The sequence below is a fragment of the Plectrocnemia conspersa genome, unplaced genomic scaffold (genome assembly GCF_051122295.1).
Source record: "Plectrocnemia conspersa isolate PC_06_02 unplaced genomic scaffold, ASM5112229v1 ptg000014l, whole genome shotgun sequence".
Classification (NCBI taxonomy): Eukaryota; Metazoa; Arthropoda; class Insecta; order Trichoptera; family Polycentropodidae; genus Plectrocnemia; species Plectrocnemia conspersa.
In genome coordinates, this window is record NW_028277178.1 from 8926556 (window position 1) to 8947620 (window position 21065).

General features: G+C 39.0%; 3 protein-coding genes and 1 long non-coding RNA gene across 6 annotated transcripts; 1 reads left to right on the forward strand and 3 right to left on the reverse strand.

Moving 5' to 3' along the window:
• Positions 1-329: 329 nt before the first annotated feature.
• On the reverse strand, positions 330-3118 carry LOC148226129 (uncharacterized). The gene is made up of 6 exons (XM_088204476.1): positions 2768-3118; positions 2553-2706; positions 2164-2463; positions 1707-2095; positions 1426-1625; positions 330-1365 (listed from the first exon to the last, which is right to left on the reverse strand). The coding sequence occupies exons 1-6, from the start codon at positions 3073-3075 to the stop codon at positions 647-649; spliced, it is 2070 nt and encodes a 689-aa protein (XP_088060602.1). The 5' UTR covers positions 3076-3118; the 3' UTR covers positions 330-646.
• Positions 3119-8315: 5197 nt separating this feature from the next.
• On the reverse strand, positions 8316-10666 carry LOC148226130 (uncharacterized). Of its 3 annotated transcripts, none has more exons than XR_015812237.1 (3): positions 9878-10666; positions 9684-9804; positions 8316-8744 (listed from the first exon to the last, which is right to left on the reverse strand). It is a non-coding gene; the product is annotated as an uncharacterized LOC148226130 (long non-coding RNA). The 3 variants fall into 3 exon arrangements; XR_015812235.1 differs by having other exon boundaries at positions 8888-9804; XR_015812234.1 differs by having other exon boundaries at positions 8852-9804.
• Positions 10667-11233: 567 nt separating this feature from the next.
• Nbr (exonuclease mut-7 homolog) lies at positions 11234-15818 on the reverse strand. Its single transcript, XM_088203752.1, has one exon. The coding sequence runs from the start codon at positions 15637-15639 to the stop codon at positions 13795-13797; it is 1845 nt and encodes a 614-aa protein (XP_088059878.1). The 5' UTR covers positions 15640-15818; the 3' UTR covers positions 11234-13794.
• A 2033-nt stretch (positions 15819-17851) lies between these two features.
• Positions 17852-20858, forward strand: LOC148226132 (uncharacterized). Its single transcript, XM_088204623.1, has 2 exons — positions 17852-18812; positions 19062-20858. The coding sequence occupies exons 1-2, from the start codon at positions 17859-17861 to the stop codon at positions 20841-20843; spliced, it is 2736 nt and encodes a 911-aa protein (XP_088060749.1). The 5' UTR covers positions 17852-17858; the 3' UTR covers positions 20844-20858.
• Positions 20859-21065: the final 207 nt, after the last annotated feature.

Here is a 21065-nt window from a genome sequence, read left to right on the forward strand (position 1 = left end):
CTTATTCAATGAATTTTAAAATGTTCCTTACAAATATTTTTTTCAATATTTACATTGTAATCCATATCTATAGTTCAGTTTCTGGCAAATGTAGCATATCCTTATTTTTTTGCTACATGTACTTACCGCTAATGATTGTAAAGATGATTGAACAAATGAATTGATCAAATATAAGGATAGTGTAAAACAAATCAAAGAATTGTTCAGTTTTAAATTTTTATTATTTTATCTGCCGATTCTACAATAATTATAAGAATCAGCAAAGAAAACTGATAATGACAGGACATAAAAAAATACATACATATGTACATACATTAATGTGCTGCTCCATGTGACTTTCCATTAGGTTTATTATTTTTAATATTAAAACTTAAATTATGCAACCGCTTTAAACGTTTTATTTTTAATTTATTTGAAAGTGCTGGGCGACCGGAAGGTACAACCGAGTTGCCCCTAGTTATACCTATCCTTCGCCTACTAATGGCCGTTGGTTGAACTTTAATTTTGGCACCAGAATTACGTTTAATTCTATTTTTATGATCAGTAGTTACTTTTTTAAACACACCTTTAAAACCGTCCTCAAGTTTTTTCGCCAAATCAGGATCAAATACTTCCTTCATTGATGCAAAACAATTATTTTTAAGATCTAAAAAAAATCGGCAAATTTTTCTTTCATGTCTACATTTAAGTTGTTATCAATTGAAATTATTTCTTTCTCTTCATTTAATTTAAAATCCCCATCAACAATGGATATGTCACATGGAGCAATATTAACGCTACTGCTGCTGCTGCAACTAACTGAAACTTTAGAGTCACAAATATCAGGCAGTGGTATAAAAAATTCAATTGGTGGAGTCTTTTCACCAAAAGCTAAATATGCAATTTCGTGCTTTGCCTGAGCAGTTAAAGGAGGTGAATTGGGAATCGAGTTATCATGATATTTGTATACCACTGCCTGATGTTTACAAAACTTACCGAACTTACCGTCCCCACATGAACAAATACCAATTTTGGCATCTATAAAATAAAATTGGCTTCGATCCGAACTGGGGACTTTATAAACGCCATCCCCTTCAAGAATGATATCCTCCGGTTGTATGTTAGCTGCTGCAAGTTTTTTTATTAGTAAATTCCTACCTTTGCTGCACCGACCGTTGGATACATCTCTCAAGCGCCGAGTATAGTATGTATCGAGCTCCGACACCACAAAATCCACCAAAGCTATTGGGTTATACGCCTTGGTACGTTGCAGGACGATATCTTTGAAAAGACGTACACTGACTTCACTATAATTATTGGTATGATGTCCGTGTGTCTTTTCGTCACGCCAGGCTAACGCCCAGCATTCGCGTCGGTCCCAATAACCTAATAATGTAATTAAAAATAAGATTAACGAAGCATTTTTAAGTAAACATTTTTGAATACCTGCAATATGCTGTACCCATCTATCATATATTTTTGATACAATATTATTCGACAGATACTCATATGCCTTATGTGCTTCCTCTTGGGTTGGAGCTATTAGTATGTCGTGAAACATTGTATACAAAGGTTTACGGTGACCTTTTATAATCTCATGTTTGGCATCCCACAACCATCGCCAGATGGCTTGACAAATATGAAATCTAAGTTATCAAAGTAATGAAAACATATTAGCTATATTTTTGGAAAATTTTAGGAAATTATACAATTTTGGTAATTCATACCGGCACAAAAGTCTTTTAGATTCTGGCCATACGCTTTTAATAGCTCCTCGTTCAGCATTGGAGTCGTCAGTCATGACAATTTGTGGCGTGATACCTACAACAGAATTAAACAACTGAAATCCAGCCTGATATTCCGATTGTGTTTGCCCTTTTGTAATCAGAACGCCTAGAGGAATAGCTCCAATGCTACATGTCGTTAAAATAAAAGTAATTGAATGGCCTTCCGCATCGCAAGAGGAAGTGCTGTCTATGAACACAATATCGTTAGTCAAAGGCAGAGAATGAGCTCTTTTCATCATTGGCGTTACAATAACAAGAGCAAACGGTGATTGATTATATTTAATGAAATGTCCTGTTTCTTCATATAGTGGTATCTTCTCTTTTAAAATCTGTAATTAATAAATACATAGTAATCGATAGAAACATTGCGAACATATTAATTTTCAATATAAATTACCTGGAGACAGTCGTTACGTGGACCCAAAGTAGAAACTCTCCATTTTTGGCATAAATATACAATAGTATGCATTTTTGGGTTATTTGATGCATCTGCCATTTCAATGCAACAATTATCGTATTCTAAAAGCAGTCGAGCTTCGTGATGTCTCATAGCCTCGCCAACTTTTAATCCTATGTCAAAATAAGCATAAAATTTATTTTTGATCTCTTCAGATGGAGGCAAACAGGATAACGTCTCTGCGTTTATTACAGGGTGACTATGGTTTCCGATAAATTGTATTATTGTTTGATATCCGTCCTTAAAATTAAAACAGAATTCATATAAAATATGTACATATGTATAAATATGAATTATATATCAAAAGGAAAAAAACATATTGAAATTACCTTCAGATATTTATCATTCCTCATTGTGCTATAAGTAACCTTCTTGACAAGAACGTCCAGTTCAGCTTTGCAAAACAAATTTTTTGATTTGCCATGCTTTCTTTTCGAAGGGTCAAGTTTCCAGCCTTGGGAATGATGACATACTTTCCTAATGCTACAATAATTGTCTATATAACAACTGTTATTTATATTATTAGTTTAATTCGAGTACTTACTGTGAAATATATCTTGTGGGGTTTTTTATCATACTCTTACAATTCCAACTTGTTCTGGATAACGCACTGTATTCTTTTATCCAGTGCTCCGCTTCCTCGTTCGTCTTTATATTACATCGAAAAGTTTTAGCGTCAACCTCGACGTAGTTAAAAGACTTGGGAAAATTTTCCATCGTGGTAGTTGTGTATTGAGCAACCCCCGCGTTGTAAATGACGCACACGCGTAAACGACCGTTACAAACAAACGACACTACACTCGATCGACACTTGGGGGCAGCACCGACGCCGAGCCGTCCGTACGCACGCATACAACTACACTTGCTTTTCGCCAAGTGGCAGTCCAAATTTGCGGTCGGGACAGCGCGTACGCAGTCCCGGCTGACCTTATACAATCACAATAATATGGCTATAAACACCTACCTCCCGGTGTTTGACAGTTTGGCTGTAAGTTTTTTACACCAAGCTCATGTCAATTACTACCATTTGGATGGAAATGACAAATGGTAATTCTTCATGACGTGTAATTTTATAAATAAAGTCGACTAAGGCAAGTATCTGACGCCAGGATGGGAATGTGTAGATAAAATCTGACAGCTGTCGCTCTTTTCTTAATTTGACAACAAATAACTTTATTGTTTGATTCAATTAGCTGATGATATATAGGCTAACTTAGTTTTATAAGTCGGTGCCGTAACTGGTTTTTCATCTGCCCGAGTCAAGTTTTAAAATAATGCGACAAATATGATACAATAATTGAAGACTACATTTGTCACTTTGAACATCACATTTAAGGAATTGAAGTTTTTGCATGCAAAGCAGAGGTGTTCAACATTTTTAATCTTCTAGGCAGCACTGCCCGATAAAAAAATTATCAAGGACTGTATATACTATTTATTTTCTAGTTTAATCCGGTTCGGTGATTTTTCTGGACAGAAACTTTTACGAACACTGGACAAAAAAATATTTTTAGTGTTTTATTACAAAATAATTAAGGTAAATATTTGTTGAATAAGGATTGTTGAATTTCTTACTACCGAGTTCAGTGTAGCAATCAAATTGAATTTCCAATGAATCAATATTTTTACTTCGTGGAAAAACGAAAATCTCGAGTGGTTAATGCCTTTATTTTCGATATTGAAAACGTCATTTTTTTCTGAATCAAATCTGATAAATTATTATTAGTCAAATTACTGCACAATAAACGTAAGAATAAAGAAGACAAGTGCCCACAGCTGGTATTTTAGGACGACTACAACATTAATTTAAAAATTATGTCATATTATTATCAGTTCTCTGTGGGAATATAGTGCTTAGATTCTAATTATTGTGCATGATTTTAATGGCTCATAATTATTTTTCAGAAGCTATGAGCGATTAATAATATGACTTTACGTCGAAATGAACCAAACTTATTCAGTTAAATAACCACTTGCTTCATAATTATTGTTACGCGGTCGCCATGACAAATTCCAGAATGTCACAAAATAAAAAATACGTTTTATTAGCGTTTATGTGGTTTGATCCACAATAACTTTCAATCCTCGTACATAATATTAAATATGTGTAACATGTTTACGGTTAACTCGTACCTGGTTTATTTGCAATTCGAATAATTATATTAAATCAATGGAAAATACTTTGGACCATAATCCAATGACAGATGTCATTGCGTTATCGACCATCTTTTTTTATATTAATTATTTAAAATTTATTTTTTGAATAATCATTGTAAGCTCTTAAACTTAAAAAATAACATTATACACACATTCGATAGTGAGCTTTGTGTATATTGTTTATATATGTACATAGTAACCATTTTCTAAGATCATGCGTCTCCAAGGAAATTTAAAATAATTAAATTCTTTTTTCTGATTGGTCGGAACAAAAGAGAACTACGGTTATACAATAATAGGCTTTATGTATATGTAAATAGATACTATTATTCCATAGCAGATAGCTATTAACAATTTTTTATAAATAATAATTAAATTATTAGCTCCACTACCTCCTCACCTATTCTATACTCCTGGTAGATTATGACAAAAAATCCGTACAAAAACTGTATATTGAAGCGTTTTTTCTTTCTGAATATGCTTTAACCCGACTCTTGAGGTGCATAATTTGCAATCCAAGCATAATGTGTTTATGCCTGCTTATCTTTCGGGTACTTTCCCGCTATTTGGAAAACCGCAAAGATCCACCCAATTAGAAAGCCAGGAAAGGATAACACTATCGCAATTAATTATCGTCCAATAAGCTTATTACCGTCATTCAGTAAACTATTTGAAAAAATAATTTTATCACGTTTAAAGGGATCTTTGGGGAATAAAATTATCAATGAACAATTTGGCTTCCGCGAAAACCACTCTACGACTCATCAGCTCAATAGGTTAACAGAGCACATCTCTGCTAATTTTAACATGAAAAAATCAACGGGACTCTTATTGTTAGATGTGGAAAAAGCGTTTGATACTGTGTGGCATGATGGGTTGATTTACAAACTCCACAAATATAAAACCCCTAACTATCTGCTACACTTGTTACGCTCCTACCTTGATCGTCGAAGTTATGTTGTTTCAGTAAATAATGAACAATCGATACCGCGTAATATCCCAGCTGGTGTTCCTCAGGGGAGTTTACTTGGACCGTTCCTTTTCATTTTGTACACAAATGATATACCTATTTTAAAAAATACTTGTCTTTCAATGTATGCCGATGATACGGCGATAATGAGTAGCTCTTACGGTCTTAAGCCTATTTCAATAAAATTGCAAAAATCCTTAACTCTCTTAAGTAATTATTTCAAAAAGTGGAAAATAAAAATAAATCAGGACAAAACGGAGGCTATAATTTTTACAACTCGAAGACAACCTTTGCCCCCGACTATTATAAGCGAGCAGGGAAAATGTATAGAATGGAAGGCGAGCGTTAAGTACCTCGGAATTCACCTGGACTCCAAGCTTAAATTTAATAAACATATAACCGAACTTAAATCTAAAGGGCTCGCAGCCATTGCGGCGTTAAAACCAATTTTTAATCGAAAAAGTGCGCTAAATACTAAAAATAAAATTCTATTATACAAGCAATTAATCAGACCGGCAATGACTTACGCCTGCCCAGTGTGGAGTAATACGTGTAATACTAACTTTTCTAAGCTACAAGTTGTTCAAAATAAAGCTATAAAAATAAAATAATTTATAATACACCTTTTTATACTAACCTCAAAAAACTTCATAATAAATATTTAATTCCAACTATTAAAGAACATGTTCACCACCATACTAATGATTATTATAAAAAAATACCGCGAAATCATACTAACCCGTTAATCTCAAGAATCGGTGATTACGACAAAAACAAACTCAAATTTAAATATAAACACAAAATGCCAAAGCACATCTTGCTCTGACGCATAAATTTTATCTATTAATTTAACAGCTCCAGGTCTACGAGTTTTATATTAAAAATATATATTTATAATTTAAATTTTTTTTTTTTTTTTTTTGTTAAAGGTGTTTATGTACTTTGACCTAAACTTAACGTATTTTATGTTCTTTTATTATTCTTATTTTTGTAATTCCTCTTAATTTAGCTAATCAATCGTAAATTGTGATAATGGTAATTAACCAGCAACCAATGAAATGTAAATATATATGTTTATAAAAATGTATTATTTAATTATGTAATAAACGATAATTAAAAAAAAAAAAAAAAAGCATAATGTGCAGAAATTGAAAAAAAATAGTTTTCCTAATAATTAAAATAATAAATTAATTGTCAGCTACCTTCTCACTCATATGCACTCCTGGTAGATTATGACAAAAAAACCCGTACAAAACCGTTTCGTGTGTCACAAAATCGTAGTTTGAGGCGATAATATTTTAGCATATGCTTCGACGCTACTTTTGTGATTGCAGGAATTGAGAAAATTTTTTTTTTGCAATAATTAAAACAATAAATTAATTGTCTGCTTCACGGACCGACTAATGAGAGATCCGCTAAGGAACGCGTTGCCATTCGCCGCCGTCACGTCAGTGTTACCAGAGTGCCACCTAATTTTTGGCATAATAAATAAATACAATAAAATATTTAATTTATCATAAAATCAATTTAAGTTAAAAGTAATATTTTAAGTTAAACAGCAACGTGCTACTGCAATAGGTGAAAACAAGAGACTAAAAATATTGTAATAAAATTAATTTGTAATAACAGGATGAATAAGAGCAAATATAATGAATACATAATGAGTTTGGATCTATCACGAGCAGTGTTTTAGTGGTCTAAAACATTTTTTATGTCTATCATATTTCATTTACATTATTGCATAAAAAAGTAGTGAGCTTAAAAACAATAAAATTTCTTTAATCAAATTATAAATGGTAGCGTTTCTCAGAAAAATCTCCTAGTATTTTATTATTATTTTTTACTTTAACTGTATTTTGTATTTATTTCTAGATTTATACATAATTTATTCTCTTAGTCTTGGCTGTATCTCTGTTTTTTCAGTATGTCTTTATTAAAAACTTAATATGATTTGTCACTATATGTATAATTCATATTGCAAGGAGATCAAGAGTCGAGTAGTGTCAGCAAATAAATACTATTTCAGCCTAATAAAACAAATCAAATCGTGGACACTATCTACTAATATTGCTCTATAAAACGTTGATCAGACCAATTCTGACATACGATTCAGAGAGCTGGACACTTACCAGGCTGCTTGACATATTCGAGAGAAAAGTGTTTCGCAGGATACATGGCGGTATATACGAGAGCAACGAGTGGCGTATACGAAACAATCGGGAGCTCTACAACCTCTTTCAAGAAGAGAGTGTCTCCACCTTCATCAGAATTGGAAGACACCAGGAAGGAAGTTGGAAGAAAAATATTATTGTAAGCCGGTGTATGTTCGGATTTTATGCAGTTTAAAAAGTGGGATAGCGAACCTAAGAGGCGAACCTAACTTAACCGGCGAACAGTTGATGATGCTCGATTTATATTAAGTTAAAAAATATGGAACAGTGTACCTAGCCAATTAGTAACCGGTATATATGAAGTTTAGTCGTTTAATCGCCAACGGTGTTCTAGTGGCGGCCACCAGTCGCGGCTACTAGTGACTGAACGCGGCCACGTGTGATCGTCACTTTTTCCATTTCTCACAGTCGTGATTGTTTGTGAATAAGAATTATTGGTTGCGTTGGCATTTGTAGTCATCATTCAAAGACGCAGAGTACATCGAATTCGAAAACACGTATGTTGCCCAATTCATCGTCGTTACTGGGTCCATCCAATCATAACTTCTCGACAGGAACGTGGGCAATTTGCATTGCTTTTTGATGAGCTAAGATTGCTCAAGACAAATTCTCCAAGTTTCAGAATGAGCGTGAACTTGTTTAATGAGTTACTTTCTCTGCTGTACGATGATTTGAAAAATGAAGATACAAGATTGAGAAAAAGTATCATTCGGGTGGAAAGGTTTGCGATTATTTTGTTGTGATAATATTTTGTAGGAGCTTGGAACTATAAACATTTAATGAAACCAACAAACTCTCGAAATACGTTTTTATTTAGAATTGAAACAATAATTATTTGCAACTAAAAATTAAATTTAACAATTGACTTTTGTTTTGAATACTTAGTAGCTAGTATATAATAGTGAACGGACAGTATAATACATTAGTAATAAAGATCTTCAATGACAGAGCTATTATCTGACTGAATGGATTGAATGGTATCAGATAAAGCTAGGGATGGTGTATTTTGAACATATTATTTCGAAAAATTGACTGATACTGTGAAGTGGATTGATGCAAAGCAGAAGCGTGGTACAATTGAGATTGCTGAAAGGATGGTGTAAAATATTCCGAGTGTTGAGTATGCAGTGGTCGTGAGCATGGCTTATATTTTTTTAATACCATCCGTATCTCCGCTTGGGCATCCAATTTAAATTCATTGGGTATTTGTTTGATGTGCGGCACTAAAAACAAAACAAAGTTACTATTTATTTATTTATTAAAATTATAACCATCGTGACCTGACAGGCAAACCCAATGCGTCACGATAGTCAAAAGTACTAATACATACAAATATAAACAAGACAAAACAACAGACACAAATCACCTCAACAGGTGTGCATTTTTCCCATACGAACTGAACCAAAACTCCATATGTGCAAGAGAAAATGTCAATATTACTATGGACAGAAGTGAGTAGATAAATAGCCTTGGCCAGAGAAGAGTTGGCAAGTGCTCCAGTTCTAGACTTAACAGGCAAGAATACTGGACGCGACCGAGAACTATAACCACCTTCAGGAGCCCACATTTGAAGCTGCTCGAGCACTGAAGGATTGTCTACGATGCCCTTGAGCAATTTCCAGAAGTGTTTAATTACATAAACACTTCTGCGAGTCGACAAAGAAACGTATCCCAGGGCTCCCAAAATAAAAGCACTGGGAAACAAGAACGGATAATACCCGTATTCCTTCAAGTATAAATATCGAAGAAATTTACGTTGTACTTTTTCCAGCTTCAATTCATTACATTGATTCATTACGCCTGGGATCCAAATGATGGAGCTAGTTTCTAGTATGCTGCGGACTAGAGTATCATAAAGAGTGCGCAATACTAAAGTATTCCTGAAGTAACGCGCATTTCTCAAGATAAAACCAAGCATTTTTAAGGATTTGCTATGAGTCTCTGCAATGTGCTGGCTAAATTTCTAACGTTCTTCGAAAGTCACTCCTTGATTGGCATCTACTTCTCAATTGTTAGATTTGCTACATTGTAGTTGTTCTGAAATAGTAGTAAGTATATCCTGTTCCGTTTCATTTTCCTTATTATTTGTCAAAACTTTAATTTTTTTGGCTTTTTCGTCTCAACCGCATCTTGTTCTCGTGTCGCTGCTGGACTGCACTCACGTCTGGTATCGGCTACGTTTATCAAAAAAGACAGTTGTTGATGATGCTGTGTTTGTTTCTTTTGCATGTTCTCTTTCGAAACAGTCACGAAGATTCCTCTATTTTCGCTGCAACTGAACAGCTGAAATAAAGAGAAAATAATTTGTTGAAGTTTTAAAATTAAACTTGACCTATTTTTGTTTCAGATACTTTACTATTGGCTGCCCATTTGGTGACTTATAAGCACTTTTATATCATGCTACTAGCTGTATGTGACGTAAATTACTTGTTTACATTAATATTCTTATGCGGGAAGCACATGCTACTAATTACTAGATTATTGGCTGCTGAAAGTGGCATTGTCCTTCACCATTTTCATTTGTATTTTCGTGTAAATTGTGCCATTCTGCCATTTCTCTAAATATATCTTCCTTGCTTACTTTGGCATTGAAGTCTCCTAGAACTACTAATGCGTCATGTTTGGAGACTTTTTAACACTGCTTTTGAAGCTCTTCATAAAATCTATCTTTATTTTCCTCTTCTGTCGGAGCATATGCATTGACGAAAGTTATTATATATTGAATAAGGTCTCTTTCCGTTTTAATTTGAATAGTCTGTCGTTGATTGGTACGAATCCTAGAGCTGTGATTATGAATCTTGTACCTCGTAGTGCCCCCTTAGTTTACCCACTGTAGTAAATTGTGTAGTTCTGTTTGTTAATTTGTCCTGCTTTTTTGCAGGGCTACTAGATCTATATTAAGTTTTAGTATTTTTTCCGCTATTGTTTGCATCTTCTTGGTTGTAACATTGTTTGCACATAGCAGGTTCCAATATTTAAGTTCAGTCGTTTGCCTAGGTCATCATGAATCGGGCCGGGTTTATTATTTCGTAACCACTTGGATACCTCTATATTGGGTGGTTAGCCCCACGATGGAGACCCTCCTCCTTTATCCGGGCTTGGGACCGGCAAGAGTGCAGACTATTTCCGCACTCCAGGCGGAGTTGTTCTTGTCTGATAGGCAACCTTTAATAATTCTTAGGTCACTTTAATCTACTATAACTCTTAACATGAAACATTAGAAACGGAAAGAATATTTAAATACAATTTTGTGAGTGTTCGCAAACTTATAGGTTTAAATTTCAGTTTTGAGGTTGTACATATTTAGATCTTTGCTAAATAAAAAAAATATTATAGCAAGTAAATTAACATCAATATATTATACTATAACTTAACGAGCTATAAAGAAAGTAATACTCATCACAGACATTTCTCAGTTGCTCAAGTTTCAAAAACTTGATTTGAATTAAATTTGTATTTTAAACATTATTTCCCGTCATACTGCTTTTTAATCAATTTTATCTTCCGTGATTTTTCTTTTTCACATATGAGGAAATCAAAACTTTATATACATCATTTTGATATTCGAATCTGGTTTCTCATAGTCATCGTAACGCGTACAGTCTATCGACACACATGACAACTTCATATCAGGATCAGAGTCCGGCCTAGTTACAGCACAGTTATTATTATCCATTAGTCGATTATGATATAAAATAAAAGTAAACATGTCTTTTTTATTAGTAACTCGTTTATTTTCATAGTTATCACCTCTTAAAAAAATATGTACGTACATACACATTCAACATAATTAATACTCATGTATATATGATGATTATTTTTTAAATATAATGTAACAGCATTAGCTACAAACAAACAAAAAGTTCATATACGCCGTATATATATTTTTTTTTCACATACTATCATAAACATAATACTTAAATGCGTAACAGTTTACAATAATTTTATCACCCAATGTCACAACATAGAAACACGACAAATTCACAATTTGTTCAAAGAAACATAAAATTAAAAAATTATAGTCACAATATGAGCAAACTTAAAAAATAGAATAACGACGCAATTCAACATTTACAACGTTTAGAATGTAATGTATATATAATATACAATAATTGTCAATCAATGTAAGTCCTATACCGTGTATTGTTATAATCAGGTAAATGGTCAGTTTGTTATAAATAATTTGACGACGCCAAAATAAATTTGTATATTTTGCGACAAATTGAAAGGAATAGACTTATCGATGAGCCAATTTATACTCCGTCAGATAATTTCAGTCGGTGTGATAGCATTTATCTTGTCAACGTTCATGAGTAACAAAAGGATTTTGAGTCACTCGGTCTGCTATATAAGTATAATTTATATTTCAATACAATACTATGATAGCAGTTCTAAGAAAGTATTTCATTATTTGTTCCATAAAAAAATGCAAGTTAAAAGTATGGTGAAACAATGAAAACTGTCGACATTGTTACATAGTATTGACCTAATAACGAACAGAGTACATATGAGGCGTTCAGAGTACAAAGGGCAAACTCGGCGTTTGACCAAAAATTTTTTTCCACAAAATTTTCAGAGATTATAGCCAAATTTTTATCTTGATGAGGATGCCCTTATTTTATAAGAAATTCACGAATTTATAAATTCATCTGCTGATTTTTGGTGTTCTGGTTACGAGCACAAAAGGCAAACTTGATATTATAATATCTATTTTTCTCGTACCTACGTAATAGTTACAAGACAGATAGATAGCTGTCGACTTCGCCCATATATAAAAAAATTAATCTCGTTTTTCTCGAAATGGTCATTTGTCGAGTTCGCCCTTTGTGCTTCAATGCCTCATATATTTCAATCACCGCACAGTATCTACTCTTTGAATTAAATCATTTTCATGTTAAAACATATACAATTTTATCTGAGCCATCAGAATTTTTGTCTTATTTTTAGGTAACAGTTAGTAGTTTCATTATTATTTGTGTTGAAAAAATCTTATAAAAGTAATGAAAATATAATTATTAAGTCTATATTGAACCCATGTCGAAGAAATGATCATGGGTGTTTGACAAGATTGTACACTGTCGCCATTTCTATTGAAATGACATAATCGTCGACACCACGGATGGTCGACGTCTTTAAGAAGGCAATGCGATAGATTGAAATATCTTTTATAATAGTTTTACTACTTTCATTTGTTAAACAGTTAATGTTAATAAAAAAATTCTGAAGTAGTAAATAAAATAAAAATTTGTTACTAGTCATCTTGGCAGCGGAGCAGTAATTTGTCATTTTTTTTGTAGAAGTGAATGAGTGAAACTCATTGAAAGCCATTAAAGAACGAAAGTTTAGTTTAGTGATGCAAGTCTGTTACTCCAGCGAGTGTACAAGTGGACTAAAAAATTCTAATAACATTGTACGAAATAGCCACACTTATGGAAATGAGTCATGGATCATCAGATCGCATTGTCCGTGATGTTCTGTAATTCCAGTGTTTATTTATTTGAGCGGAGTTATAAATTGGGACATATGCGTGCAAATCGGTTGACAGTTGATCGATTGTCGGATGAGATGGAATTCCGCGATTTTTAACTGTGAGATTACATCAATACTAAAACATCATGTATGTATTAAGTATAATTCAATAGAATACTTGAAACGGTTAATGTTTATGATTTGATCGCTTGATAAACTAATTTGTATACATCTTATAAAAAATATTAAAATTGTAGCCGCTTCTTGAATTCCAGTATCCAGTATCTTGGATAATTAATTTAATAGATTCAGATGTTTTTCAATAGACAGAATAAATATTAGATGGTCAGAATCATTATTTTCAGTTGGAAATAGTGTTTTTGTATAGTATTGTTGATCATCATTCGGATGTCGGCAGTTCATTATCAAGGTGTTTTAGAGCCAACTTGTTTGGTTGGATTCACAACATTGTCAAATGTTAACACAACGAGCCAAGAGTACTCTTCGCCGCCTTTGAGTTCTACATACAATTAAATAGATGCGTTTGAGTCATTAATGGGATGTTCACTGTTCTGATCAACAGTTTGGGTGCGATCGGGATATTTTACAAGATATTTCATTTATATATATTTTTATTGTAACCATTTGATATTTATTCTGACCCTGAATAATATAATTATGACCATTTCATTTGTTGGCAAATAAAATTAGTACGATTTCGAGTAGATACTGTAGTATCGACTATGTAATAAATAAGTCAATTCCTTTCGGTATTTCTTAAACTTGAGGAATATCGTTTTGAGGTTAGTTCTTCTTCTTGGTGTATCGCTGCGGGCCTTTCCTGCGTCTGTTGTTGGAATGCGACAGCACTTTAAAACACATCTTTTCAAAGTCCACGCCGCACTCTCGGCAAAGATTGTTCAACAAATCGTAAATCTGTATTAAAACGTAAGCGTCCAGAGCGGCGTACTCCAATTGAGAATCTCTAAGCGGGCGGTTCTCCCAATTGGAGCATTGCTCGCTCTTGTCCAGCGGCATACCGAAGCACTGTTCCACGATGGAGTTCAGCCCTTCGCCTTTGTTGACTTTCGGATACGGCACTTTGATCTTGGCGAACATGCAGCTCTTCCACAACTTTGACAGCTCCAGATAGCCGAGTCGTCTGAATTTGGCTGAGTCGAATCCGGGAACGGAGCCGGTGATCTCGCGCATATCGTTGTCTATGCCGAAGCCAATTTTTATTATGTTCACGTTGTGAAAGACTCGATCGATCAACGAGGGCCATAGACAGGAACGGGTGACTTGACTCGAAGGCAAGACGTCGAATATGAAGACTTTGCGAGACGTCGCCACTTGAATGAGGGACACGGAAACGTTCTTAGTACCGAACGACGGCTTCCACTCCGAGTCCAGTCCCACGGCGTAGACCTCGGACAGTTCCGGCATGACTCGATTCTCGAACACCTCGACGGAGTCGACGAATACTATCTCAGGAGGCGTCGCAGGAAATTTGTGATAGCTTATGAGCTGCGACGTTCCCGGCGATTCGTCCCAGTCTTCTTCGTCGTCGCAATCGTAGATGTTCCGTAGACGCACGGGCAGCATGTCTTGGGTGACGTTGTAGCGAGTAGCCAGTTTGCCGGCTTCCTTGGGATCGAACGTGGCCAACATTTTGATAAAGTCAGTGACGACTTCCGGGTTGTTTTGTAGGGTGTCGTTGACGCGATCGGTCCAGACGTTATAGCTGACGACTTTCTCGTCGTATCGCTGACGCACGAGGTAGTTCAAGCCGGCCATGGCTCGCTTGTTGGATATGTTTTCGCAAGTCTCGAGCGGTATTTTGTATCTATTGCACAGTTTGATGGCTAGCTTGCTGAGCGATTTGCTCTTCATCTTGTCCCATTTGATGCCGGGGACGGGGTGATACACTAGATAGTTTTGAATTTCGGCTTTGACGTTGCCACTGATCACTCCGTCCAAGTATTTGACCAGTTTTACGGCTTGTCCGGGGGCCGCGTCTAGATAATCGAACAGCACGTTGAGCTTGTCTTGGAGGACGAGTGGCCAGAGTAAGTCTTCCACTTGGATGTCGTCTTGCAGACGCAAGAGCGCGACGCATTGACAGGCTACTTTGTAATTAAACTGGGCGATGAGCTCTTCGACGCGCGGCAACAGGTCGATTTTGTTCTTTTCCATTTCGTACACGGTCGCGATCAGCTTGACGAAGGTCGGATGCTTCTGTTCGATGGCTATTTTAAAGGCTACGGTTTTCAGCTCGACGTTCAATAACTGCGTCACGGTCGCCGGGGTTTGAGATTTGGTCCAGGTCTGCAAGCACTCGACGATCACGTACGGAGGCGTCTTGGTGCCGAAGTCCCTCAGCGGACTCTTCACCACGAGCCTGAGGACGGAAGCGAAAGGATTTTCACTCTCGTCGAAAAGCATCATGATGCCGTCTGTGGAAAAGTGGCCGGACTTGTTAAAGTTCAACCTGTCGGCGAATTGAACCTCTCGCCCTTCCAGTTCGAAGGGGAAACTCGACGATTCGGAGACCGCATCCTCGATGGACGGCACTACTCGTATCCTCGTCGGGTTTTCCAGCATCAGCCGGCGTAACCCTCGCTCCAGGGGCTCCTCCATGTGTTCCATGTCAGCTTCCCTATCTGCTCCAGCCGACGAGCGGAGGCGGTGTTGCCGTTACGAAAAAAGACAAGTGAAACGAATCACTTTTTTAAAACTATGCTATACGTAAATCAAAATAATTTTGCTTCTGTATTTATTTATTTGTTAAAATTAAGACCATCGTGACCTGACAAGTTAACTGTCGGGAGACTGAAATATTTTTAATAGAGCGTAGAACAAGACCGTGCTATGCCTTTTTGGTCTCGTTGTTCATGCACGATGACGTCAAGCTAGCACGGCTTCTCAAACGTTTGCCATAAAACACAATATATTATATACATTTTTTCTTTACAAATAATAATATTAAAAAATAAATGATAAGCATTTAGCGACGAGAGGTGCCGGGTGACATTTAGACACAGATTGAGCCGCTGCAATAGTATTTTTATTGAAGACTTAGTAACGATTTACATGTTATTAATACAAAAATTAAACGGTGGACGAGGCACGCATCTGCAGTGCGAACCCGGCAAAGTCTCTAAGAGAGTGTGCCCGTCGTTCCAGAGTGTCGCCAAATTTCTTCCATAATAAAACCTAAATAAACGTATATAAATGAGCCCCCACAGACATATATATAAAAATTTAATTTAAATTACTTAAAATAAAACAAACATCTATAACCATATACCATAAAAATATAATAAATTGAAAAAAATCTAAATTCAAATATTACGAGTACTACTAGGCGAAGACGATGTAGAAAGATCTTCACGAATAATTCTATCGCTGACTTTTGCGGTTTATCGTGTTTCTCCTAAAATAATATACGCTCTGAAAGTAAGCCTTAACATTATTTAAGAAAATAGTCTTAGTATAAGTCCTACCCGAGAATAAAACCCAGTGAACAATGAAAACAATAGCATTGTATGACTCTGATCATGCAGTTACATTCGCAATCAACCAGAACGGCGAAATGCGTCTGGCAGTTATATTTTATATTTTATTCTTAACTTTTTTGCCGCTTCGTTCTCGTAAGTCATAATAATAATAATTAATAAAAATAACAATAAAACACTTATTTTAAGATTAAAAAGAAATAATATTTTGTCTCCAAACAAGATAGGAGGAAAAAGTAAAAAAGCTATTCCAACGGGTACAATAAAGGAATTTTAGAAAAGTCACATAACAAGAATCTTACGGCTTTCTTACGGAAATGATAAGCAACGTAAGCATGGATTAGGTCAGCAACCGTTATTTATGGAACTAAAAGATATCACAGTGGAATGGATTGCTGACAATAAAACAATGGCTTTGGTTGTTCGCAGGGCCGATGTTCAAGCATTTGCAAGAGCACCACATTTTGTTACATCTCCAAAAATATTCAAAGCATCAAGACACTAGCTGGATAATTATTTTAGCGATACGAGCTCTCTCTAATAAGATCGACAACACTGTTCAAGTTCGAGGATACTGAAATGATTAAACGAACACATGCGTGCAATTCCTTTGTTGATGGTGTGGTGGCTCATTTATATAACATACATATTGTGGCATAGTGGCAATACTGCGGTCGCGGGGGCAGTAGTCAGCGGGACGCGGTGCGGGTGCGACGCAACCACAAGCTATCCGGGCAGTATGGCGGGAATGCGCATTTGTGACGTGGTGCGACCGTTCAACGGCGAGGGCGACGTTGTGGCCTGGTTCGCCAAGCTGGAGCGAGTGACGAAGCTCCGAGGTGACGAAAACGTGGCGGCCATCGTGCCATTGTTTCTGGAGGGACGCGCTAGCACCATCGTCGACGCGCTCAGTGAGACAGCGCAGAACGACGTGGGCGCCATTAAAGCGGCGCTGTTCAAGGTGTTCGCTCCTGACGGCAGAAAGGCCTACACCATGCTGATGAAGCGGAAATGGGATGGCGAACACCCAGAAGTGTTTATGGAGGAGATGCGGAAGCTCGCGACGGTCGCAGGCCTCAACAGCGATGCTTTTTTGTCGCGCCATTTTGTTCACTGCTTACCAGCTGAAGTGGCGACCGCTGTCGGGACGCGCGACGCGAGCGGAACGGCAACCCCGTCGGAGTTGGTCGAGTTCGCGAGGCCACTCCTGGAGCAGTACGTGGAGCGGCAACCCAGCATGGAGGGCGCTAGTGTCGGGGCGGCGGGAGCCGCTGTCAGCGGCGCGAGAAGCGGCGCGAGACGAGCGACGAACGACGGCGCGGGGAGAGGGGGCAGCAAGAAGTGCTTCCGATGCGGTGGCCCACATCTGCAACGAGACTGCAAGACGAGGGTGGAATGCTGGTCGTGCGGTGGGTCGGGCCATTTTCAACGCGATTGCCCGGCGGGAAAAGAGGTCAGGAGGTCCAGTGCGCCGGTGGGTCTCCCAAAGTGAACGTCGCGGCGTTACCGATTGTCCCTGCGACGATCGACGGACGGGCCTCCCGTGCGCTCGTCGATTCGGGATGCGCTCAAACAATAGTGTCGTGCCGGTCGGCAGGAGTAAAAAAGACAAGTGCAGTGACAGTAATAACAGTTGACGGCTCGAGAGTGCGATGCACAGGGACAACGACAGTGAATCTGACGATCGATGGTCAATCGACGACTGTCGAGTGTCTCGCGATGGAAAATCTGCTGCCCGGCGTGGACATAGTGTGCGGAATGGACGTTATTCGGCAGTTCGGGGGGGTGCAGATTTGCGGTGACAGTGTGCGATTTTTCGGCAAATCGTCGTCTGCGCCGGTCGCGAGGCGCTGGCGAGTGCGAGTCGGTGAGAGACAGATTGAAGCGGCCGCAGCTGCGAGTTTGCCCCCTGCGACAATCAAAGATCGCGATTTTAGCGCAGCGTTCGATGGCGAGTCATGGACGGCGACCTGGAACTGGAAAGACGGTCCTCCGGCGATGCTAAGGAACAACGTCTCTCACTACAGCAGCGTCGAACGAGAGGAACTTCGTGAGAAGTTCACTGCTGAAATGCAGAAGTGGATTGGCGAGGGATGGCTGCAACCATGGAGGGCGGAACAAAGAGGGATTTTGCCGCTGATGGCTGTAGCTCAGCCGAATAAACAAAAAGTTAGGCCGGTACTTGATTATCGCGAACTCAACAAGTTCGTGGAGTGCAACTCGGGGATGGAAGCGCCTGCGTGCGACGAAACTGTGCGCAAGTGGAGGCGAATGAGAGGACCGCTTAAATTGATCGACTTGAAGGCGGCTTATCTACAAGTCAAAGTGGACGAGAGCCTGTGGCGCCACCAGCTGGTATGTTTCGAAGGAAAAACATACTGCCTTACGAGACTCGGCTTTGGACTTAGTAGCGCTCCGAAAATAATGAGTCGAATCGTGGAGTACGTACTATCGCAGGACGCGGAGGTTCGACGAGGGACCGATAATTATATCGACGATATAATTGTGGACGAGAGCATCGTAAAAGCGAGTCGAGTAGAAGCACTCTTGAAGAGATTCGGACTAAAGTCAAAGCCGACGGAGAACCTGGACGGCGGACGAGTGCTGGGATTGGAGGTGAGACGGGACGCAGACGGAGACCTTCGTTTTAGGCGGGGAAACGCCATTCCGACGCTTGAGAGGGGAAATAAAATTACGAGGCGAGTGCTATTCTCCATCTGCGGAAAGTTGGTGGGCCATTATCCGATAGGCAATTGGTTAAGAGTGGCCTGCAGCTTCGTAAAGCGTGCATGCGAAGGCACGTCGTGGGAAGACCTCATCGGTAAACGAGCAGAGAAGGTTATGCGAGAGATCCTGGCCAGAGTGGATGCAGAAGATCCAGTGCGAGGGAAGTGGAACGTTTCGCAAACGGAGCATGGAAGAGTTTGGTGTGACGCGAGCTCGATTGCATACGGTGTGGCGCTCGAAATCGACGGAGAGGTGGTGGAGGACGCAGCTTGGCTTCGGAAACTCACGGATGTCGGACACATCAATGTAGCAGAGCTAGATGCCGTCCTCAAAGGAGTAAACTTGGCCGTCAAATGGGGCATTCGGAAGCTAACAATATTGACAGACTCGGCGACGGTCGTTAGTTGGCTGAACTCCGCGTGTGAGTCGGGACCGAAGGCGAAAGTGTCCGGCGCCGCAGAGATGCTCGTCAGGAGACGACTGGGCGTCCTACGCGAACTGTTTGATGAGTACGGTATGGTCGTAAAAATCACGTTCGTACCTTCTCATAAAAACCGAGCGGACGCCCTAACCAGAGTCAAGAAGTCCTGGGTGGACCAGGTCAGAAGAGCTGAACCAGTCTGCGTCGCCACCATAAAAGAACTGCATAACATGCACCATTTTGGAGTGGAGCGGAGTCTCCACCTCGCGCGTATGGTTGCGCCCAGCGCCACCCGGGGTGAGATCGAGCAGTGCGTACGCCAGTGTCAAACCTGTCAGCTGATCGACCCGCACCCGACGAAGCACGACGAAGGCGCGCTCGGAGTCGAAGAAAACTGGATCAGGCTAGCGATTGACGTTACACACCATCAAGGGTGCCAATATCTCACAGTTGTGGATTGTGGCCCAAGTAGATTTGGACTGTGGAGAAAGTTGCGCTTCGAAACTGCGCTCGAAATCGCGACAAACCTGGAACAAATATTCTCCGAAAGGGGGCCGCCTCAAGAACTTTTAATGGACAACGGAACGGCGTTTCGATCCGAACGAGTAGCCGAGCTGTGTCAGCAATGGAATGTTCGGAGAAGATTCCGAGCAGCATACAGGCCTCAGGGAAACGGAATTGTGGAACGCCACCACCGAACAATCAAGAGAACAGCTGCGAGAAGTGACGTGTCACCGACCCGGGCAGTGTTCTGGTATAATCTTGCACCGAAGGATGGAAAAGACGCCGCCTCTGCACCGGCAAGAATGGTGCATGAATACATATGGAGACACCCGGCGGTAGCGGTTGAGGAACCACCGACGGAGCAGGCGAGATTTGAGGTCAACGAGATGGTACTAGTCAAGCCAGCTCAACCGTCGTGCACGAAGACGTGGGCCAAGGGACGAGTAACAGGCGTGATATCATCAAACAATGTTATCGTAGACGGAATCCCACGGCACGTCTTAGACCTGAGAAGAGCCCCGGAGGAAGAGCATGGCACCAGATTGGTCGAAGGTGCGCTATTGCAGGCATACGGTCCTTCGCCGCATCGAATCCCAGCAGAGGAGGCCCCAACCGACCAAGAAGCCGTTCGCAGACCAGCACGACAGCGACGACGGCCTCGCTATCTCGAGGAATTTGTATGATGAGGGCATCAGGAGGGCGTGTGGCATAGTGGCAATACTGCGGTCGCGGGGGCAGTAGTCAGCGGGACGCGGTGCGGGTGCGACGCAACCACACATATAATAATAAAGTATAATATATAATAAAACGCACAAAAAAAGATGTCAAAACAAAACATAACATTATAAAAATCAGCATATTTATTTCAACACAAACATTTTGTCCTCTTCTGGAATGTCGTCATA